Source organism: Fundulus heteroclitus, chromosome 7, assembly GCF_011125445.2.
Source record: "Fundulus heteroclitus isolate FHET01 chromosome 7, MU-UCD_Fhet_4.1, whole genome shotgun sequence".
In the NCBI taxonomy this organism is placed as follows: Eukaryota; Metazoa; Chordata; class Actinopteri; order Cyprinodontiformes; family Fundulidae; genus Fundulus; species Fundulus heteroclitus.
In genome coordinates, this window is record NC_046367.1 from 18,345,997 (window position 1) to 18,366,546 (window position 20,550).

The following is a 20,550-nucleotide window of genomic DNA, read 5'->3' on the forward strand; positions in this document are numbered from 1 at the left end:
CGATATTGGTATCAGTATCGGTGCAACACTAGTAAACAGTTCATCTTTATATTTGAGAGACAGGACAAATTTACAGTGTAGCTATTGCAGCAGGTAGCCTGCAATTAACTCCAAAAATGATCTACAGTCCTGTGAACCACTGTGAGTTTTAGATGGAAGAGAGATTCCAACGAGTTCATAAAAGACTTTCTGAAATTACCCAGCAGCAGTTGTTTTTGGAGAATGTATTTTTCTTTGCCAAGGTTATACTTTTGCATATTGAATGGACTCCCTTCAGCTCACCGTGTCTCAGGATGGACTGCGGTCAGACTGCTGAACTAATGCAGATACAAAGGCCTCCTCCATAGACCACGTCCATAGTGAGTCTGGTGGTAAACCTCTGTCAAAACGTTTTGAGCACTATCTTATCTGTGTCTAGCTCTGTTAGTGCCAGGTGGGAATAGGGTCATAGAGCAGAAAAGCAGTAACCCTCCTCCACTTGTGGCTGCACACTGCTGGTCAGCTGGCTCAAAGAAGGCTACTACACTTTTTTATCTCTTACAAGAAATTCGTGTTTTGGTAGTTCTCACTCAATCATGATGTTCTGAAATCTTTAAGAAACAGAAATGTGTAAATTTTCTTCCATGGTCCATGCAAGTTTAGATAAAGATGTGACCGGGTCTTTTCAGGCTCTGATTGAATATTATGATTCAGCTACATTTTTTTATTTTTTATTTGTTTAGTTGTTTGTTTTTGTTTTTTTGCATAGTCTCCTTGCACAGGCACCTGTATATGATTCTTTCAGATAAAAAGAAAGAACAACATCTAAGACTCTCACTGTTTGGATCTGAGCATGTTTATGCATCTGTAGTTGTTTTTAGGAAGAGACTCTGGTGTTGTTGGTAGGATGAGTAGCATGTTGAGAGAGATTTAGCTTAGGATGCCACTTGATGATCCAAGAATGGTTTCACGTCCTTAGTAAGCTTTTCTTTATGTTTTTTTTTTTTGTGTGTGTTTACACTTAAGCCGTTATTGACAATTTTTCTCGACCTCAAACGATCAGGATCTTGAGTCATTTTCTTCTGTTGAAGTATTCAGCACAGCAGTCTGTCGCAAACGGAGATCAGTGGGAATCACTCGCCGAACATCTACGATTTACGGTTATTCTGTGAAGTGCATCGACCTGCTGCTGCCATCATCATAATCATCCTCATCTGTAGATATGTATTGGAAATGTAATTTATATGACGTGTTGTTTCACAATCTAACATGCTAATCAGTATAACTGTTGTGTCACGGTTTTTTCGATCCGCATTAAGCGCTCAGAGTCAGTATTAGTTTGATTGTTTGTAAAAAAAAAAAAAAAAGAAAAACTTGCACTGAAAAAAAAACAACCTAATAATTGTTGCTGATGTTTTAGTTGAGGAATAATGCACTTAGCTCTAAACTTATTATGGTTTGTTGGCATTTAGTTTACAGCTTCGCCCAGATGTTTTCAGTCTCTCTTTCCCTTTCATGGTGGATGTGAGCGTGTGCGAGCATTTGGTAGACGTTGTGGCTCCAGCTGTGACTATTTTTTTTTTATTGTTGTTGGTTTTTTTTGACAGTATTTAATTGTGGCGGTTTCCTTTAGAGATCTGTACATTTGATATGTGGATGTATGTTTTCCTGCCCTCTCTACTCCAATTTTTTTTTTTGTTCTGTAAATACTAAACTGTAATACCATCCATCTTACACAAGGGGTCACTAGAGACCCAAGAAGAACCGCACCGTGCTGTCTACTACTGACTAAGTCACCATCAGTGGTCTTATTATCAATAAATATACAGACTAACAGATTTCTGTTTTTGGTCTTCATTCATTTCTGCTTTAGTATCGTGACTAGGAAGACACAGATTCCAGTGTTTTTGTGCTTTCTAGGGTTTTAATTAATAAATCTCCCTTTAGGCGTTGCCAAAACAAGCCATCTTCCTTCATTTAACACAAAACATTCCTAAATCGCAAGCTGCATGATAGATTACTTTGTAACCTTTGGAATTAAAGACGTCTCATTTTTGGATGCATTTTAAGGCAACAGATCAAACAAAACTGCTTCTTGTGTCACACTAGAGGAAAATCAAAGGTCATCACGCAAGATATCAGGAAGGGAAATGCAGACCTCCACAGTTCTGGATCACCTTTGGGTATAATTTACAGAACATCTTCATCTGTTCAATTATACTCGAGCATGAGCACCATGTATGGGTCCACCCATCGCATTCATACGGGAAAAACTAGTCTGCTTCCCTGTCCCTGAACCTGTTTTGGTGCTAAATGTGAGAATTACCCTGCAGAATGAAAGGAAAAGTGAATATCTGACTGAAGCTGGGAAGAAGCTGACAACGCATTGCAGAGTGTAAGGACACTCAAAAGAAAAAGACTTTTAGTTTTGAACGTATGCCCTGTGCTCTATTGAAATTAAATTTGCGTTTAACCACAATGACAATCTTTCCTTCTTGTTGCCTAACTTACTTAAAATCCCATCTGCGACGTTTTGGTGGCATCGTGTTGTGAAGGGATTCTGCTGCAGGGGTAACTGGTGCACATCATCAAATAAAGATGCCCACAAAATGTGCCCCCAGCTACTTTCAGTGCTACCTAATGCATGAATTTCATATTAAGCTTGACCTTTAAATTCTTCCAGGGTGGAACAAACAACTTCAGTGACTTTTAACACCAGAAATGTTCCATTTGTCACAAGTTTGAATCTGTTGTGGATTTCCTTTATCCGACCACTGTCAGAGCTAATCATACAGGCTGAACTATATGGACATTCATCTAATAGATGGAATGATTTACTTAAAGAGCCTTATAGCTCACTGCTGGTCACATTTGGCAGCAGCAGGTAGCTATCATTGGGTATATCGACGTTCAAAACAGCTCAGAGGAGCAGACGATTTAAGAAGAAGATTTTTAGATTTCACACAAGTGGGCAGAGTCTTTTGGGGCCACATCCAACCAGCTGCAGATTCCAACATTATCAGTTCAAACAGCTGCATGTAAGCATTATTTTTACCACTTAGTCTATAATAAGACCCAAACTGTTGCTGTCAGATGAAAGGAAACTAATTAGGATGTTCATTAACGATCCAGGAACCACCAAGCTCAACCCGGCCATGAGCTGCAAGCTGCCAGAACACCAGGGTCACTTTGCACAGTGAAAAGGGTTTTAAGTGGGCCGCAAATGTTATTTCTCATTATTTAGAGGTGGGAATATGCTGAAAAAAAAAGGAATTCAGATAAAACCATAAAAGCCCTAAATAAAATAAACAAACTGAGCAGAAAGACCCCCAGGCCAGGATTTAAAACCAAGACCTTTCTGCTGCAAAGGCAACTACAGTGTTGTCTAGTCCCCTCTGTTTTCTGTATCTAAATACAAACACTTTGATTTGAACTGCAAACAGAACGTCTCGTGAATTTCTTCTTGCTGCTCTACCGTAACGGCCAGATGTGTGGAGTGCTCGACTAATAGCCATCGTTTCGACCGATTGATTGTTAACGCCGTCCTTAACTCAGCCTATCAGTTCACGTGGACAGCCGTCTGTCGGTGGGTTTTCATTTGTCGCCTTATACTTAAAGTTTTGGACGATGGATTGAGCAGTTCTCTATCACACGTTCCATCCTCCATTTTCTGTAATAACTTAACCCTAGCAGAGTCGCTGGCTGCTGCCTTTCTCCAGCAGCCAGTAGACATGGGGCAGGGTACACCATCACATGACAACACACACACAGTGCGCCTAGGACAGTTTAGAGCAAGGTTGCCAACATGGTGCCCGCGGGCTCCAGGTAGCCCTCAAGGACCACGTGTGGTGCGTTCAGGCCTGCTCAAAAATAGCACCACCCTCCAGTGAGCTGCATCTAAAGTGTTTTTTGTTTTTTTATGTGTTATTATTATTATTATTATTATTATTATTATCATATTTGTACTTACATAGATTTAAAATGACAAATGCAATGAAACATGTTTATATTACATAAAGTTAAGGTGAGCTCTAAGTCTTCTAGTTCATATGTCAGTACAGGTAGGAGGTAGATGGAGTACCCAGAGAGAACCCATACATACACGAGGAGACCATGCAAACCACTGCTCAATGCAAGTGCATGCCACAATTTTCAGTTTTTTTTTTTATTTGTACTTTTTTTTTAAAGTATAATTTCCTTCTGCTTCCCCGTGTAACACGTTGCGTTGGTCATTCCTACATAAAATAGATTTGAACTGTGGTCGCAATGGGAAATAACGGGGGGAAGATGGGGAGGGGAGGGGGGGGGGACACTTTAGAGAGGCGCCGTCTATTTTTTCTCCTGTATGCAGCGTTTCTAGCAGCAGCAGCATCTTTGTCCACATGGCGGCGCTCTGGCACCGACGGAGAACGGAACCTCGGAGCGGAAGGCTGCTGCATACACACATACACACACACGCACGCACGCACACACACACACACACACACACACACACACACACACACACACACACACTCGCTTAATCTCCATCTCGCTCCCCCCCCCCCTCCCCCTCCCCCTCCTGTCTTGTCTGTCCTCCTCCGCTCCTACGGGCTGCAGCGGAGGCAGCGCGCTGACATGAGGAGCAGACAGGAGAGCAGCTCCGCTCGGTCAGACCGCGGCCAGCCAGCGGAACTCGCTCCAACCTCGTTACGCAAATTACCGGAAGAGCGGCGCGGCAGTGGGTCCGCTAATGGAGCGTGCGTGCTGCTGGCTCTCCGCGCTCCGCCTCGCCCCTCGCCCCCGCCTCTCCGCGGCACATAATGGGCTGTGGGCTGCAGGGAGGCATTCACCGGGGAAGCGCTATTACTCACGCAGACACACACACACACACGCACTCCGCAGCGCACAGACACCTCCGTGTGCAGCCAGACTAATTATTAACAGGGCGAGCGCACTTACACCCCACCCCCCCTTTTTTTTTTTTTCAAACATCAAAATAAACAAGGAGATTTATTTTTTTTCCTAGAAGGAAGACGTCGTTGCAAAAGCAGCTTACCCCGGCTGCCGGTTCTAACGTTTCAGTGCGTTTCAACATCAGAGGGCCTCGATAACAGAGCCACCTGTCAGTCTATTGCGTCGCATCGCCAAAGCCCTAAATATAACCGTACAGTTTATTGGACAGCTGTCCAAACAGCTTCCCTGATGCGAAATTTACTTTGGGAGTTCGCTTTTCAACAACATTGTTATTATACTAATCCTACGCACCGCGTTCCCTAATACAAACGGTACACATTAATTAGTCCGTAATATAAATGTTCCTCCGATTTTCATTTTCGTAGCCTTTAGAACAATCTTGACGTTTCAGTGAAACCAATCAGGATACAATGCTGGGCAGGGCTGGACGACACGGCCCAAAATCAATATCACAATATACTGAGCAGTTCGCCTCGATACCGATAGATGGACGGTACATCGGTCCATTTATCGGTCCGTTCATCGGTCTCGGTCATGTTGGAGCCGGTTAATCGGCCAGGCCTAATTCTGGGTTTGGACCCTATACCCTTGACCATGAGGGAAAAGAGAAGACAGAAACACAAAGAAAACATATAGACAAAAATGACAAAACCCAGCAATAGAAAAACTGGCCTATGGCCGCCATGGGGAAACCGAGGAAAGACAGCCATGGACACCTACAAACAAAGAAAACAACACAGACATCAGCAACACCAGCAGCAAGAATATGGAACAAAACTGTTGATGGAGAGAACAACAGGGCAGCGCACCCACAGTATTATGAAGACATAAGGCCCGTTTACACTACACTTTTTTAACCGAGCCGAGACCAGTCTGAGCTCGGTAACCGAGATAACTCTTGTGTGTAAACGGTCAGCAGACTGAACCGGACCGCGCTAACTGCAGACCAGTTCCCTAGTAGGTCTCGGCCTGTTTTTTTTTTTTTTTTGGCCCGGTTATCTAATAAAGAGCGCATGAGCAGACCGCGTCATCCCCTTACATTCAGCTGACTGTCCATGTTTTTTCCGGCGTGTCTGGCTGCACGTCCCGATTTACACTCCATTCAGACAAATTTCAGACATTCATAATAATACTAGCTTCCTTACCGTGCCACACGATTTTCAGAGATGATTCTGCTTAACAGTGTGATGAACCTCAGCGTCTGTCGTTGTTTCCTGCTTCTGTAAATCCTTATTAGACGTTCGTTTGTCTTATCCACGTCCCAAAAGCCGACTCTGGCTAACCATAACATCCTGAATGTTACGGGCGCCGCCATTTTGATTTGCTCGGTCCCGCCTTCAATCCCAGAGAGCAGCAGTACCGCAGATCGTCTCTAGGAGGCGAGGAGCAACCAAGGAACCGGGATAGTGTGGTGTGTAAACGGTCGTCTTGGCTTGGTTAACTGATCCAAGCTCAGACTGGTCTCGGCTCGGCTCGGTTAAAAAAGTGTAGTGTAAACGGGCCTATAAAGATTGCTTAATACGTTCCACGCGGGTACAAGACACAACGTCTGCGGCATTTATGCTCCGGTCGGCTTTTCCTCCGAAGTCGCACTATTCTCCTAGACTCTAGAGGGCAGTGTTGCTCTCCCACAGCAAGCCTACTACACCCCGCTACATATAGAAGTAGAAAACACAGTTGTTTCCATCATTTTAGCCTCTTGCTTTCTTGTAAGAGTGACAACGATTACTGTCTAGGAACTGTTAACAATTTGTTGATCAACGGTGATCTTTATGGGCCGCATAATAAAAATGTCTAGCTTTTTCCTTGGTGCGCGGAGCGGAAACCTTTGGCCGCACGGAGAGGCGTGGGAGCCAAAATGACGTAAAATGACCGACCAGACCTCGCGGATGTGTCAAGCATAAACCAGACTTCAGTGTGAAGTGAAAAGCAAAATATTTGTTCAGTGATGGGTGCAGACTGCCACAGTCATCCCCCCTTCAGGGGTCAGAAGCAAGCAGAGAGAACTCCAAGACCCAGGAAAACCAGCAGCCCCATGGAGCTCAGAGGCCAGGCAGCCACTACAGAGATGAAGCAGGTCCTCCAGGAACCAGAGGCGACGTCTACCTATCTCGCCAGGTCCCGGTTCAGCCAGCCAGGGTGAGTCGGGTGCAGTGTCCAGAACGCCCCATAAATCCCCGATCTGGTGCAAAAATTCTGATTAAGAGGATGTAGGGGTCAAAAAATCCCCTTGAGGTCACATTCATTTACAGACTCCGAAAAGATCTTTAAAACCAGGCAGAACCCATGCAGAGCACTGACGTGGCACATAAGAGGAAAACTGCAGATTTGAAAAAATAAACCAATCTAGAAAGCCCTTTTATTTGTTGGAAATTCAAATTTTTGTCTGCTGGGTCAATGTTTTCCCAAAGCTGGGGTGAATCAACAAGTGTGGGCTGTTGAGATCCTCTTCATAAATGAATCAACTCGCAAAAATGATTCATCTGAAGCATGTTTTCACAAAAAATGTTGACGTAAAAAAAAAAAAAATAGATGAACCGCACCCCCGTCTTAATTGACTTAGTAGAAATGGTTTAATGCTGAATAGCCGGCAGCTGGAGTCTCAGGCCTATTTTTGCTGTTTTGTGGGTCAAAAGCAAAAACCTTTTAAAAAAAAAAGTGTTTTAAACGATACAAAGACTAAAGTCTGAATGAAGTCATTGCTCCAGATTTGGAAAAAGATAAATCTCAGCTCCAGATTTTGTCTGATTTTTTTTTTTTTTTGAGCCTGTAAAGGAAACCCGGATGCAGACTATCGTACTTTCCAGGAACAATGCGCTCAAAAGTGCATCAGCTTGGTTGTTCTCAAACCTTTGGTTTCTCAAAGCAATCGACAAACAACTAAGGACCCTCCCTGACCCGTGACCTCGACTGCAGAAGGTATATGCAGCAAATATACAATACCGCTTGGATCTACTAGTGACTGTTTATTGTTTTGGATCCTGCAACAATTATGGCTGCAACTGCCCCGAGTTATTATGTTAAAATAACTAAGACATGCGGTGCAATCGCCTCAAGACGTTCCGTCTGGCAACGTCCAACTTTCACGAGTCCACTTCAGTACGTTCTGCTTAGTTTAGCGAAATATTGCGTCTTCAGGGCCTATATGAACATCTGTCATCTTGTCAAGACACTGTGAGAACTAAATGGAGCACTTGGCCGGTGAAAGCCTGCTTTCGCTCGTCACCTATGAGTGATTAAGAACCCTCGGCACCACATTTGAATACACAGCGTACCTTCGGAGCGCAGCACATGAGCTCAAAGACAAACGCTGTCTGACTTTTTGTCCCTGCTGTGGTATTTGTCACGTCAGCAGAGTTACTTGACTTCAAAAAGGTGTTGCACGACGTTCTGTCTATTAAAGGGGCCTGAATTATTTAGTGTGCTTAAAAAACAGAGTATGTTTGCTGGTGCTTACCGCTCATTTTAAGCTGGAAACGTAAACAGATAATTAAATGGTGCCGAGAGTGTTTAAATCATTTCATAATAGAGGCCCTAATAAAGTGGGCCTTGTTGTGCTCTGCTAACTAATAGCCAGAAGTTCAGGTTCCCTAAAAGTTTTTTTTTTTTTCTGAAACTTGCATCCTTTAAATCCTGGTTTGCAGAGAGATTAAAAAAGGATCAAAAATGTATTTCATTGTATAAATTTACCTGTCAGGAGAGGACTAGTTTCCTCATAGTGTTACATATATTATAGTGCGGCGAAAAGGGCCTCTGAGAAGTGGAGAAACTCTAGAACAGCAGCGATGTTACCAAGAACTGGATTTCTCCTGAAAAGGAAAGAAAAAGACGAAACAGAAACGGGTCAGGGAGGCTGCAAGGAGGAACAATCTGGAACTTTTGCAAAGGTAGTGAAGTCTACTGTGATTATCATCTTTTACATAACAAAAAAAAAACGAGCATTTGATCATGGGTGTGTGCACTTGGGTCCACCTTGTGTAACGCATACATAAGGTTTTCTTCAAGGTCCTCCCTCTATTGCCCTTACAAGGCTTCGCTAGTTCATGTAGCATCCCTGAACGTCTGCAGACTCAATCTGTCTGGAACTGATTTTACAGCCATTCGGTTTGCCTGATGAGTAGATCTGCTCTCCTTTTAACAGATCCCACAACATTTGGACGCTTGGATTGTTAGAACGTCCGGCTAACACCGGGACACATCCAAGATCGGGATGCTGATAGCTTAAAGGAACATATGCAGCATCTGTTAGTGCTAAGCTGCGAACAACAATCCCATGCATTCATCCCAATGGCCAAATCGGTCTCCTTTGAAATCAGCTGTGTTTTTTTTTTTTTTTACGAGAACCTGAGGTAAACACAGCTCTGCTAGCTTTGTTAGACGTTCATGAACCATGATAGGATCTGACAAGGACTTGTTTAGTCGAGGATTGCCATCTTTAAATCATAACACTAAAATATCTTTAGACGGTCATAATAAAGGAAACCTGTTTTAAAAACGGCACCTTAATTGTGTTAAAACTCGTACAAGGTGCCTGATATGAACGAAATCGCCTCACAATGATCTTAATGTAGATTTGACTCTGAAAGCTTGCAGCGGCAGCTGCAGCCTTCCTCCCACTGAGGCGAGACAAAGACAGACACTCCCTCATGCATGCCACTAAAATGCCTCATTTACTACCTTATAAAGTAATGCAGCCAGCCTGTCTCACTTCACCTTCCTTCCGGCTTGTGATGGGAGCTGTTATCATTGCTAGTTTTTTTTTTTTTTTCCTATCTGTCTTTTTTTTTTTTTTTTTTTTTTGCTGTTGTTGTTATTGTTGTTCTAATTGCTGTTGCTGCTTTGCCTGCAGCCTTCCCGCTGACACCCTTGCCTCACGCTTTCCAACAACATGCCGCTGCGATGACAAGTACTAGAGTTCCCACTCAAGCTGCCTGTTCCTGTAGCTCAACGCACCACTAACCCTCATTCCCTCTCCACCCCCCCCACCCCCCCTTTTCTCCCCTCTCTTCCACTCTCCCCTCCTCGTCCTTTGAAGCCTCAGAGATGATGAGGATGATGATGAGGATGTTGATGATGATGATGATGATGATGATGATGATGATGACACCCGTGGTAATCTGTGGATGCTCAGCTTCTGACATGACACACAATCGGAGGAACCCTCCCGACTTGATCGGGGTTTTGCCGTCGCATTCAGGCACGCCGCGTCCTCCCTGACAAGCGGAGAGAGGCCTTTTCCGCAGGAGAATAGATGAAGTCAGTGAGGTGGGGCGCGTGACTGACAGCGCTGTTGAGAGCAGCAAAGCCAGTCCCTGTTTCTCTCTGATCTCTGCTCAGCAGCTGTGCACGTTGGCTCTGCTGACCTGGTTTGTCTCTCTGTTTTCAGGCTGAATCAGGGATCAGCTAATCTGCGGCGGGGAAGCCGAGAGACTGTTAGCGGGGCTTTGTTTCTAAGGCAGCGACACATAAAGGCTTCAAACTGAGGAGAAAAATGAACAATTACATTCGCCCGAGTAAACGGCGTCGAGTTCAACCGGTGCACTTTCGCTTTGGGATGTTTTAGGCAGTGCCTTGGAAAAGGATCTCTTACAACGTTAGTTACTTGAACGCACAAAACGGCACGTTTGGTGGAAAAACTAACACAGCACACTGCACTGCTCATCACTCACAGTGATGCTGGTCAGAGTCTATGGGAGTATTGACAGAGCTAAATGCATGGGATTGTTGGAAGAAAAGCTGTTAGAAGCTGCCAGAGACATGAAGATGAAGCAGAGGTTCACTTTCTAAGCATACAGCCAGAGCTACAATGGGATGGTTTAGAACGGCCCAGTCAAAGCCCACGCCCAAAGCCAATTAAGAATCTGGGGCTAGGATGGAAAATTGCTGTCTACAGACTCTGCCCATCCAATCTGTCTGAATTTGACACATTCTGCAAAGAGGAACAGAGAAAAGACATTTCTACATGTGCAGAACTGATAGAGACAAAGAGTTGCAGCTTCCATTTCAGCGAAAAGCCCGTTCTGCGGCTTGGTAATTCAGGGAGGCTGTTTATTGCTTTGTATTTTTTATTTATTTTTTTCAAACATGCAGCATTTTCCTTCCACTTTGCAATAATGTACCACTTTGCGTTGGTCACCGATCAAAAATATGCTGCATTCAGGGGTATAAGCCCTTCTGCCAGGCACCATATAGACGTAGAAATGCAGATGTTAGCAAAGAGAAAATTGGGAGATACAATGAAATACTGCAATGAGGACTAGACAAACACAAAAACAGTGACCTTAGTAAACATATGCAATTTTAAATTGAAATTTTTATCTATTTTTTGTTAATTTAACTGTAAACTTTTGTTATCTGACATTCTGCTGCTAAAGAAATTCATTGTACTGCCTTGTGACAAGTTTATTTATCTAAATAGTTGAGATCGGGGTAAATTAATTTAATAGGACAAGGGGGTCACGAGACATTGCTTAGGTGTCGTGAGATGATTTGATGCTGATGTGCTAAAAAGATTTAGCATTTCTTTATTTGTAAAAGCGATTTCAGAGTAGTAAATGATGCTCCACGTTCCTGATTTAAATGCTGGGGGAAGGCTGCATTCTTTTTAGGGCTTCTTACAAAAATATGACCTTATTCTTGTAATTTTAAATCGTTATTATCATAATTTCCACAGAAAAAAAATAAAATCCCACTCGCCAAAACGGGGTCGCCAGTCCCTGACACCGTTATTTTGGCGGTCGCAGGCAGAAAGGTTTGGGAACCCCTGATTTAGAACGGTCCAGTCAAAGCCCAGACCTCGATGGAAGAGATAATCTGTGGCAAGACGTGACAACCGATATGCAGCAACCCTGAGAGAAAACGAACAGAAGAATGGGCTAAAATGTAGTATTCCAAGACAGAGGTTAAAAACAAATGCACGTCATGATTGCTGTGATCTTTATTTATGAGGAAAAATTAAAAATCGTGTTTCGTTTTTCTCTCTGTTTTGCGCTAATTTGTGTCAGTTCATCAAATCTTAGCAAAATACTTTGCTCTAACTTGACAATACTGAATGAATATTATAATGTCTTGCAAGAGGCTGCACTTCTACTTTGCATTTATTTTCTTTTGGGGGGGGGGGGGATGCTGAATTATAAATCTGTTTAAAAATATGAATCTGTCCTTACAGACCTGTACAGAAATGATAAATGTTAAACTTCTTTTCTCTTTGTTCCTTTGTTCCATGAAGGAGGACAAAACCAGTTTCAGTGACCTCATGCAGTTTACTCCGGTTTGGTTAAAGACAGAACTATGTGAGTAGTTGGTTTACAACGACTTTTTCTGGCAAGCCGCCTAGAGCTGTGATACGTGCTAAAAAAAAAAAAACAAAAAGAAAAAACGATGCCGTCACCAGAGAAGAAGAACCCAAAACTAGGCCAGGCCATAGTTACCCAAACCGTTCACAACAAATATAAAAAAACACTATATTTTAGCATCACATGATTATTTGTTATTGTGTATTTTGTAGATAATCTGACACTTTACAATATGGTACACAAAATTTGATTAACCAGTACTTACTGGTGACCACGCAGCCAAACCTTATTAACCAGTACTATATGATAGAAATGGTATCTAACGGATCAGTTAAGGATATTTTTAATTTGTAAGAAAACAAAAAAAGCATTGGTTAATATTGTATATTAGTCATGCTGATTGAGTAATGATTGATAATGATCGGGGACTAATTAGGTAAAGAGTGGTTCCTTAGTAAGTTCTTGGTATGATGTTCCACTACTTGAGGTTAACCAAAATAATGACCAGAATATAATTTAGTATTCAGGAAGTGATAGTCAGGACATAGTTAAGATGAGAGCAGTGTCAGAAAATAAAATTGCTAATGTCTTTCATCAACTGGTTTACAAAAAAAGAGAGAATCCAGTAAAATCAATAATCACTAGGTTTTTGGCAATTATGAGCTGTGGGCTCACTGAAGCGGGGTTATTCAGGACCAACATTGTTTAGTAACAAATCAGCAATCCCCTAATAGGGCTGGACTGTGTGTTCCCCAGTTCGTCCTGGTTAACTACCCTATTAGTTACCTGATTAATTTGTCTTTGATTCCCTAATAAATAAATAACAGTCCCCATTTAAGGCTGGACTGTGTGCTCTCCAGTAAGTACTGGTTAATTATCAATTAGCTCTTGAGCCATTCCTCCTTGGGTCCTTGGTAACTACCTATTAGTACCTGATTAGTTCATCTTTGTTTCCCAGGTAAACAAGTAGTTCCCAAACAAGGCTGGGCTGGGTGTTCCCCAATAAGTACTGGTTAACTAACAATTACTACATGATTAGTTCCCAAGTCGTTCCCTAGTAGTTAAACAAATTTTGTGTACCTTATTGTAAAGTGTTACCTCGTTTTGCACCTTTGCAGACCGGGATTCCAGGATATGTTTTTCTACAGGTAAATCAAACCCCATGGGGAAGGAGTTTGATTTAATTTACAGTTATAAATTTATAATAATGTCATTGCCAAGTAAACAGAAGCAGTTTCTGATGTGTTATACCTGTTATGATCCAGACGAGCCCTGTGTTATTTTATTTTTACCTCAGGTCTTTCTTTGTTGTTAATGCTACCGTTTCATTTTTCCATAGTTTATTCCCCTCAGTCTCTGTTTTCCCCTGATGTAGCCATAATCGTTTTGTTTTTTTTCACGTTCAATAATTAGACTCACCTGTTTCCCATCCAGCAATCACTCCTGCCAGTATTTAATCTCTCCAGCTGCGTTCAGTCAGTGCCAGATTCTCCTGCTTCCTCCCCCAGTGATGCTTGGTGATGCTCCTCGATGCATTTTGGAGCATTTGGGGACATCACTCCATGCCTTTGCGACCACGATTACGACAACACATTTCATTTTGGTGTCAGTGGGTTTTTAATCACATGTCTGCAGGTGGTGCAAAATGCTACTTGTCTTCGCTCATCTTACCGGTATTCAGTTCACTTCAGTGGCTCCCCGTCCATTTCGGGATCCATTTTAAACTTATTTTGTTAGTTTTAGGTCTTTAAACGACCTTGAGCTCTGTGTTTGTGTAAATTGCTTCATAAATAAAGTTGGATTTAGGATTTTCTTCCTTTTCTTTTACTTTTGCCAAAAATTACATTATGTCATATTTCAAGGCACAGCTACAAGAACAAAAGCATTCACTCTTTATGCAATACTTCTTAGTGGTATTAAACTTTCTCCCATTCTGACACTTTATTACATAAAGTGACTTTTAATACATGTGACTGCAAAGGCTATCCTGTTCGAGAACAATGCACGTCACAGGTGGTAGTTTCAGTGGCCTAGTGTGCTTGAATGCTACTCTCGGTTCGCTGCGGCTGCAGAAATGCGAGTAATGAACCTCTGGCTTGTACTGGTTCCTTCTTGAGCTACTTATTCTGGCAGCTCCCTGGAGCTAGGACTCAACGCTTAAAAACTAAGACGTCATGAGAAAGCATGAGCACAAAACTGGGTCAGACAATAGTTATCCGAAGCTTTTTACAAAAAAACAAACAAAAAAAACCCAAAAAAACCAGAGCAACTTCACGACTTTTTGTAGTTTGCAGAGGATCTGGCTGCTTTGACCAATAAACAGATCAACATATTTCTGTTTCTTTTATTTGTGGTATTTGTGGTAAAGATTGTTTATAGAAGGGCCAGTTGCACTACAAACAAGTTTTCCACTGTTTATGCATGGGCTGTGCAGCGAATGGTGGGGTCGGTGTCCTTTGGTTTAGGAATTATATGATGTCCTTCATTTTTATTGGTTGGGGGAGCCACATTGGCGGGTTTTCAAACATGAACAAGTTCATCCCACAGCATCTCAACTGAACCTAAGCCCAGACTTTAACTTTTTTATTTTTTGTAGCCTTTCAGAATATTACTTGCTATTGTATGTTGAAATATTTTCCTGTGGTTAATATGAATAATCACAGTTAATATAAGATTTGATAAGAAGGGCAATCATATCTTTACATAAGCCCGTTTTGGTTTGCGGTTATTATAAATAATCACAGTTAATATAAGATTTGATAAGAAGGGCAATCATATCTTTACATAAGCCTGTTATGGTTTGAATAGCTTTTTGGCCTAAATAAATGATCATTTGAAAACTGCCTTTTGAATTTACAGTCAGGTTATCTTCGTGTGACGCCTCAGATTTCATCTGATCGGTCGATGTGTGACACGGCAGGTCTCTTCAGCTCCAATTTAGGGCAGAAAATTAGAAGAAGAAGAATAGACTTCCAAAAAGCAGATAGGGCTTACTGGAGTAGGCTGGCTACCCAGAGACGGAAGCCAGCCCAGCAGGTTTTACCACCTCAGTGTTCACATTCCCTCAATTCCTGCCCGGCAACAAAGCCTGAACACCTCCTCCCATGTGGAACAACCTGTGCTCTCAGCAAATGGTCTCGGTCAGCCCACCTGTCTCCCTGTCGGGCTTCATAACAGCTCTCCAAGCTCATCCTGTTTTTTTTTTTTACACAGCACTGGCCTGTCTCTAGACTCAGAAGGCGCCGCTGACGGTACGTCCATCTCACGACTTCATTTAACTTGCAACATAAAAGGGAAAACACCCTTCTCCAGTTTCGTTTCAACAAGAAGTGTTCGCCTCCCACCACAGTGAACATACAGTAACAAGCACTGTTCCAGGAGCTATTTCTGTGGCAGCAGACATGTGGGAGTCCCCGTGTTTACCCCGCAGCTGAAAGGCTGGGGACAACTCGGCTGTTTACCGTCTCCACTGGAAACCCGCTGGTGCAACAGCTCAGCTGTGTGTGCAATCTAAAAATCTGGTCAGTGTTGTACCCTCATGGACTACAGTTACCTTATAAGGAAATGCCCCAAACCTGAATGCCTTTGGAAACGGGCCAGCACCCGGCAAAGAGGAAGTTAGTGCTTATATAATCGTTTCAATACATCCGCCGTCTGGATAACGTTCATCATAAGCCACTGGAGTTACTCTCATCATGTGGGTCTGTTGGTGGGAAGTTACCTGTCATGTTTGATCCAGTATTTCTGATTTCTAAGTATGCAAACGTCAAAAGAGGAGTTTTGGTTTTTTCTCTTTAAACTGTTATAATACAGTGATTAATACACAGTAATACTGAACTCCTGCCAGGTACCGAGAGCTGACGACGTCTTGGAAAGGGAGGCAGAACCCCTAGCTCATTAGATACTGTAGCTCTGTGATAATTGTACATCCACAAAAATCATCATAAATTCAGCTGGCCTGCATGTCATTTTGGTCCTGAGAGCGTAAGAAATGTCATAAGTGATCTATGGAAATCTTTGAACTCAAACGCACTCCAAAAGTGTCTTTAACCCGAGGGTTTGCAAGTCTGAACGATGCGATTGTTAAGTCGTGTTGGAGGAGATGTGCTGCTGGGTTTTTTGTTTTTTTTGATAGAGAACAGGCTAAATTTTGAGTTTTTGGTCACTTTCAGAGGTTTGCACAGTGGTCTCCAACAAAGACTAAATTGCAGCAGTCAAGTTGAGGTTGTGAATGTATAACGGTGTCTGATACAGATTCAGGCACCAGTGGCTGCAGATAAACAGGGCATATTTTGGGATGGAACGTCTAAGTCCATAATAATTCTCTGATGTGGAGCTTGACGATGCAAATCTGTCCTACTGGGAATCGCCGTATATGCACCAATCTGTCTGAGTTTCTGGCTCTTGGATGTGTTTGTTGCGTTTCTGTTCAGTTGAAGTGCTTTTGGTTCCCCCAGACAATCTAAATGTTTCTGCTACCTTCTTCACCCGGGTCTGTCCTGTCTGAAAATCCCAGATGGTTTAAGAGCAGAATTTGAGAGCTCAAATCTGGAGCTCAAATCAAAATATAAAAACCATTGAGAGTTTAATGATCAGAGTGCCTTCTAGTCTCCAACCCTCACTTAGTCCATTGCACTCATTCACTGCTTTGCAGCGTTCATACCCCTTGCACCTTTCCCTCCCACATTTTGTTTTGTTACAATCACAAACCGTTTGTACATTTTGTTTCGATTTTATGTTAGACTAACAAGAAAATTAAACATTTTTTTTTTTATAAACTCCATAAAGGGATCCCCACAGAATAAAGCTGCCACCACCAGTTTTGTGTTCAGGGTACCGTGCAATGCTAGTGGGTTTCCTCTTCCAGTGGGAAGTGGAAGATCACTTCTTCCACATAGAGCAAAAAGTCTGAGCTGAACATCATCTTCCGCCTGTTTGCTCCATCCTTACATGGCTTGTAGAATATATATATATATATATATATATATATATATATATATATATATATATATATATATATATATATTCTAAACTAAAAAAAATCTCTTTCACCTGAGCAGTTGATCTCTGCAGCTCCTCCAGAGTTACTGTGGGCCTCTCGTTGGCCGATTTATTTTTAATTTCTAAAACATTTTTAAACCAAAGCTCCCCCTTTCACAATCACTCTCTGTTGTGTTGGTCTGTCCCATAAGACCCCCAGCAAAACATGCACAAGTGTGTGGTTGTAACAACACGAAGACAAGAAGTCAAAGTGGCTGAAATTCCTTGCCTTACTTCCAAGGCACTGACTGTACTAACTAACACATATCTCCCTGACTCAGTGACTCCCTGACTCAGTGACTCCCTGATTCAGTGACATCAGGCTGAAAGAAGTTCAGGAACCTTCCAGCTGTTCTCTCTGGGTGTCTGGACCTGTTTCATCCTTCAAAGGAGGAAGCAGCGTGCTCGGCTTTTACCGTGAGTGCAGTGGTGGGCTCTCATTGGTGCACCTTTGCGCTTGGCCCGCCCAGCCCTCGTATCAAACCCTGGCCTCTGATTGGCTGTCGTGCATCAGCTCAGTGAGCTGATGTCTCTGCAGATAAATATTCATGAGGAAGTCCAGCGGCGATGATCCATCGGAACAGAATGTGTGACACGTGGGACAATAATCTCTGCCACATCTTTCACCGGAAGTTAGATTATTTTGGCCGATCTACGGGACGGACACGGAGGAGAGGTGGATCGGAAACTTCTGCTGCGTTTAAACGCAACTAATCAAGGTTTCTGCCTGAGATCTGCACCTGTTACCTAAGAATCTGGACGAATCTCTCCGGATAGGTGTGAGCCGGTCCGACCGGTTTTCTGCAAGGCAGCCTCTGTGCCAGCCCTCGTTCCCGTCCCTGTGCTACCTTGGGTCATCCGGTTCAGGTTTCAAACCCGACAAACAGGTCCGGGCTGGGGTACCGCCTCGAAGAGAGCGCATATAAAGCAGCCACCTTCGCCGAGATTTCTGAAACAACGAGAAACGCTCAAAGCAGAAGCAGAGACGCAGAAACAAGCCTAAGGAACCGTGAACTTCTCCGCGCCAAGATGATGATGATGCAGCAGCTGTCGGAGACCCCCAAGCAGAAGAACTCCCTCCTCAACGCCATGAACCGCTTCATCGGCGCCGTGAACGACATGGACCAGACCATCCTGGTGCCCAGCCTGCTGCGGGACGTCCCGCTGGAAGAGGAGCGCGAGATGGGCGGCCTCAAGTCCGAGGAGGACGAGGGCGACATGTACAGCTACTACGAGCTGCTCAAGTCCATCCGCACGGACATGGAGTGGGGCGTCCGGTGCGCGTCCGCCGACGAGATGCGCAAGGAGAGCATGAAGATCGGCCGCTCGCACTCGTCCGCCTCCACCTGCTCCTCCGCCTCCGCCTCCTCCTGCTCGGCGTCGTGCTCCGAGGAGGAAGACGAGGGAGAGGACGAGGATCTGCAGAAGCAGTTCCAGTTCCACCTGACGGGACTGCAGGGGGTTCTGTCCAAGCTGACCCAGCAGGCCAACTCGCTCACCAAGCGCTACCAGCAGGAGATTGGCATCGGGGGATGGGGCCAATAAGACGCGCGCAACTGGACTCTTTTCTCCAAAGTCTCGCCGGCTGAACTGAACTTTTTTTTTGTTTTGTTGTTGTTGTTTTTCTCTCAGTGGGCCCGATTTCTGCTGCTGCTGGTGCTGCTGATGAAACGATCATCATCTGAACGGTGGCGAGGAAAGGCAGCAGCCGAGCTCACGTGGTTTTTTTGGTCCTGATGAAAGCATCAATGTTTCTTTTTTTTTTTTTTTTTTTGCACTCCGATGTCTTGTGAATAGTTTTACGTTCAGGCCTTATCAGATGAAACTATTTAAGCCTCTATTTAATATATTTATTACCTCCCGATGGATGCCATAGAGCTATATGAAAGTTTCAAAATGTGGGGAAGAAGTAGAGCGAACCTATACTGGCAAAAGACTCAACATCTCTACTGCAAAAATGATGATGATGATGATGTCAGTGAGTTCACGTGGATTTGTCCTGTGCTTGTTCTTTAAGTCTAATGTTGTTGTTGTTGTTTTTTTGGATTTTTATTTTGTCTTTCTTCGCTTAGAAGGAGGCAGATGCTGACTGCATCGCTGCCCTTGATCTCTTTGTGTCCTACATGGTCAATGAACTGGAATCAAATGATAATTCTTCTGCGAGGAGAATAATGAGGGTTTCCACGAGAGGCTGTCTCTGTTGTTGTTGTTGTCGTTTAGCCTGTTAAGTTTTGTGATTACATGGTCCATATGTCAAAGCAAGCAATTACTTTTGTATGCACCTTTTTTTATACCTGTACTTAATAAACTTTTTTTTATATGAACGTACTACTTTTTGGAGTGTCATTTTTCTGCCTGATTGTATTTGTGTTACAAGGTGAGCTGATTTGCAAGAAAGACCACAAAACATTTCAAATACCTGCAAACCCTTTAGATTTTTAGTCCAACATAAAACCCTTTTTGATATATTTGGTGATGATGTCACCTATTATCATTATTATAAGTGCTTAATATAAGGGCTTATTATTGTTATGTAGGTTTTTTAAGTATTGTATATTTACAGCATGGGGGGATTTTACTAGCTGTGGTAAATAATCTATTTACATATTTTTTTTAGGATAATTAGCTATAATTTTAAGGGTGTTGCACAAATATTTTTGCACCGTTAGGGTTTTGTTCAAAGGTAAAGATAAGAAGCCGTTCCAAACCAACCTGAGTACAGTATGATTGTCCCTGTGATTAATCCAACTTTGCATGAAGCTGAGTCCAAATACAGTAACCTCACACTTGCAGTTTTATTGCCAGGCTCGTAGACTGAAGAAATCCCTCAACCAGAACCTGTTTGTCGACAGGAAGTAGGCTAGAAGATCTCAAAAAGCAAAGCGTGATGATTAGATCTAAAGAAAATTCAAGATCAGATAAGAAAAGGCCAGTGTAATCCTTCCAGTCTGGAAAAGACAAAGCCTCATAAGGCTTTGGGTCTTCATTGAATCACAGTGAGAACCATTACCCACAACAAGGAGAAACCATAGAACAGCGGGGAACCTTCCCAGGAGTGGCTGGCCAAACAAAATCCCTCCAAGAGCAAATTAACAACTCATCCAAAAGGTCAATGAACCCAGAGCAACATTTACCCTGCGGCCTCTCGTGTTTCAGGTACTAATCTACATTCACGAAACGACATTATGAAACCGGACAAAAATAGCATCTATAGGAGAGTTTCGAGGTAAATAAAATGAACTATGCTGACTAAAAAAGAAAACAGAGGCTCGTTCCACAT

General features: G+C 43.0%; 1 protein-coding gene across 1 annotated transcript; it reads left to right on the forward strand.

Annotated features, from left to right (window-relative positions):
* The first annotated feature begins 17,825 nt into the window (after positions 1-17,825).
* Positions 17,826-19,598, forward strand: mid1ip1a (MID1 interacting protein 1a). The gene has a single exon (XM_012864476.3). The coding sequence runs from the start codon at positions 18,300-18,302 to the stop codon at positions 18,813-18,815; it is 516 nt and encodes a 171-aa protein (XP_012719930.1). The 5' UTR covers positions 17,826-18,299; the 3' UTR covers positions 18,816-19,598.
* The last annotated feature ends 952 nt before the right edge of the window (positions 19,599-20,550 follow it).

Coding starts and splice junctions, on each gene's coding strand:
- mid1ip1a (XM_012864476.3), top strand. CDS start 18,300: ATGATGATGATGCAGCAGCTGTCGGAGACCCCCAAGCAGAAGAACTCC.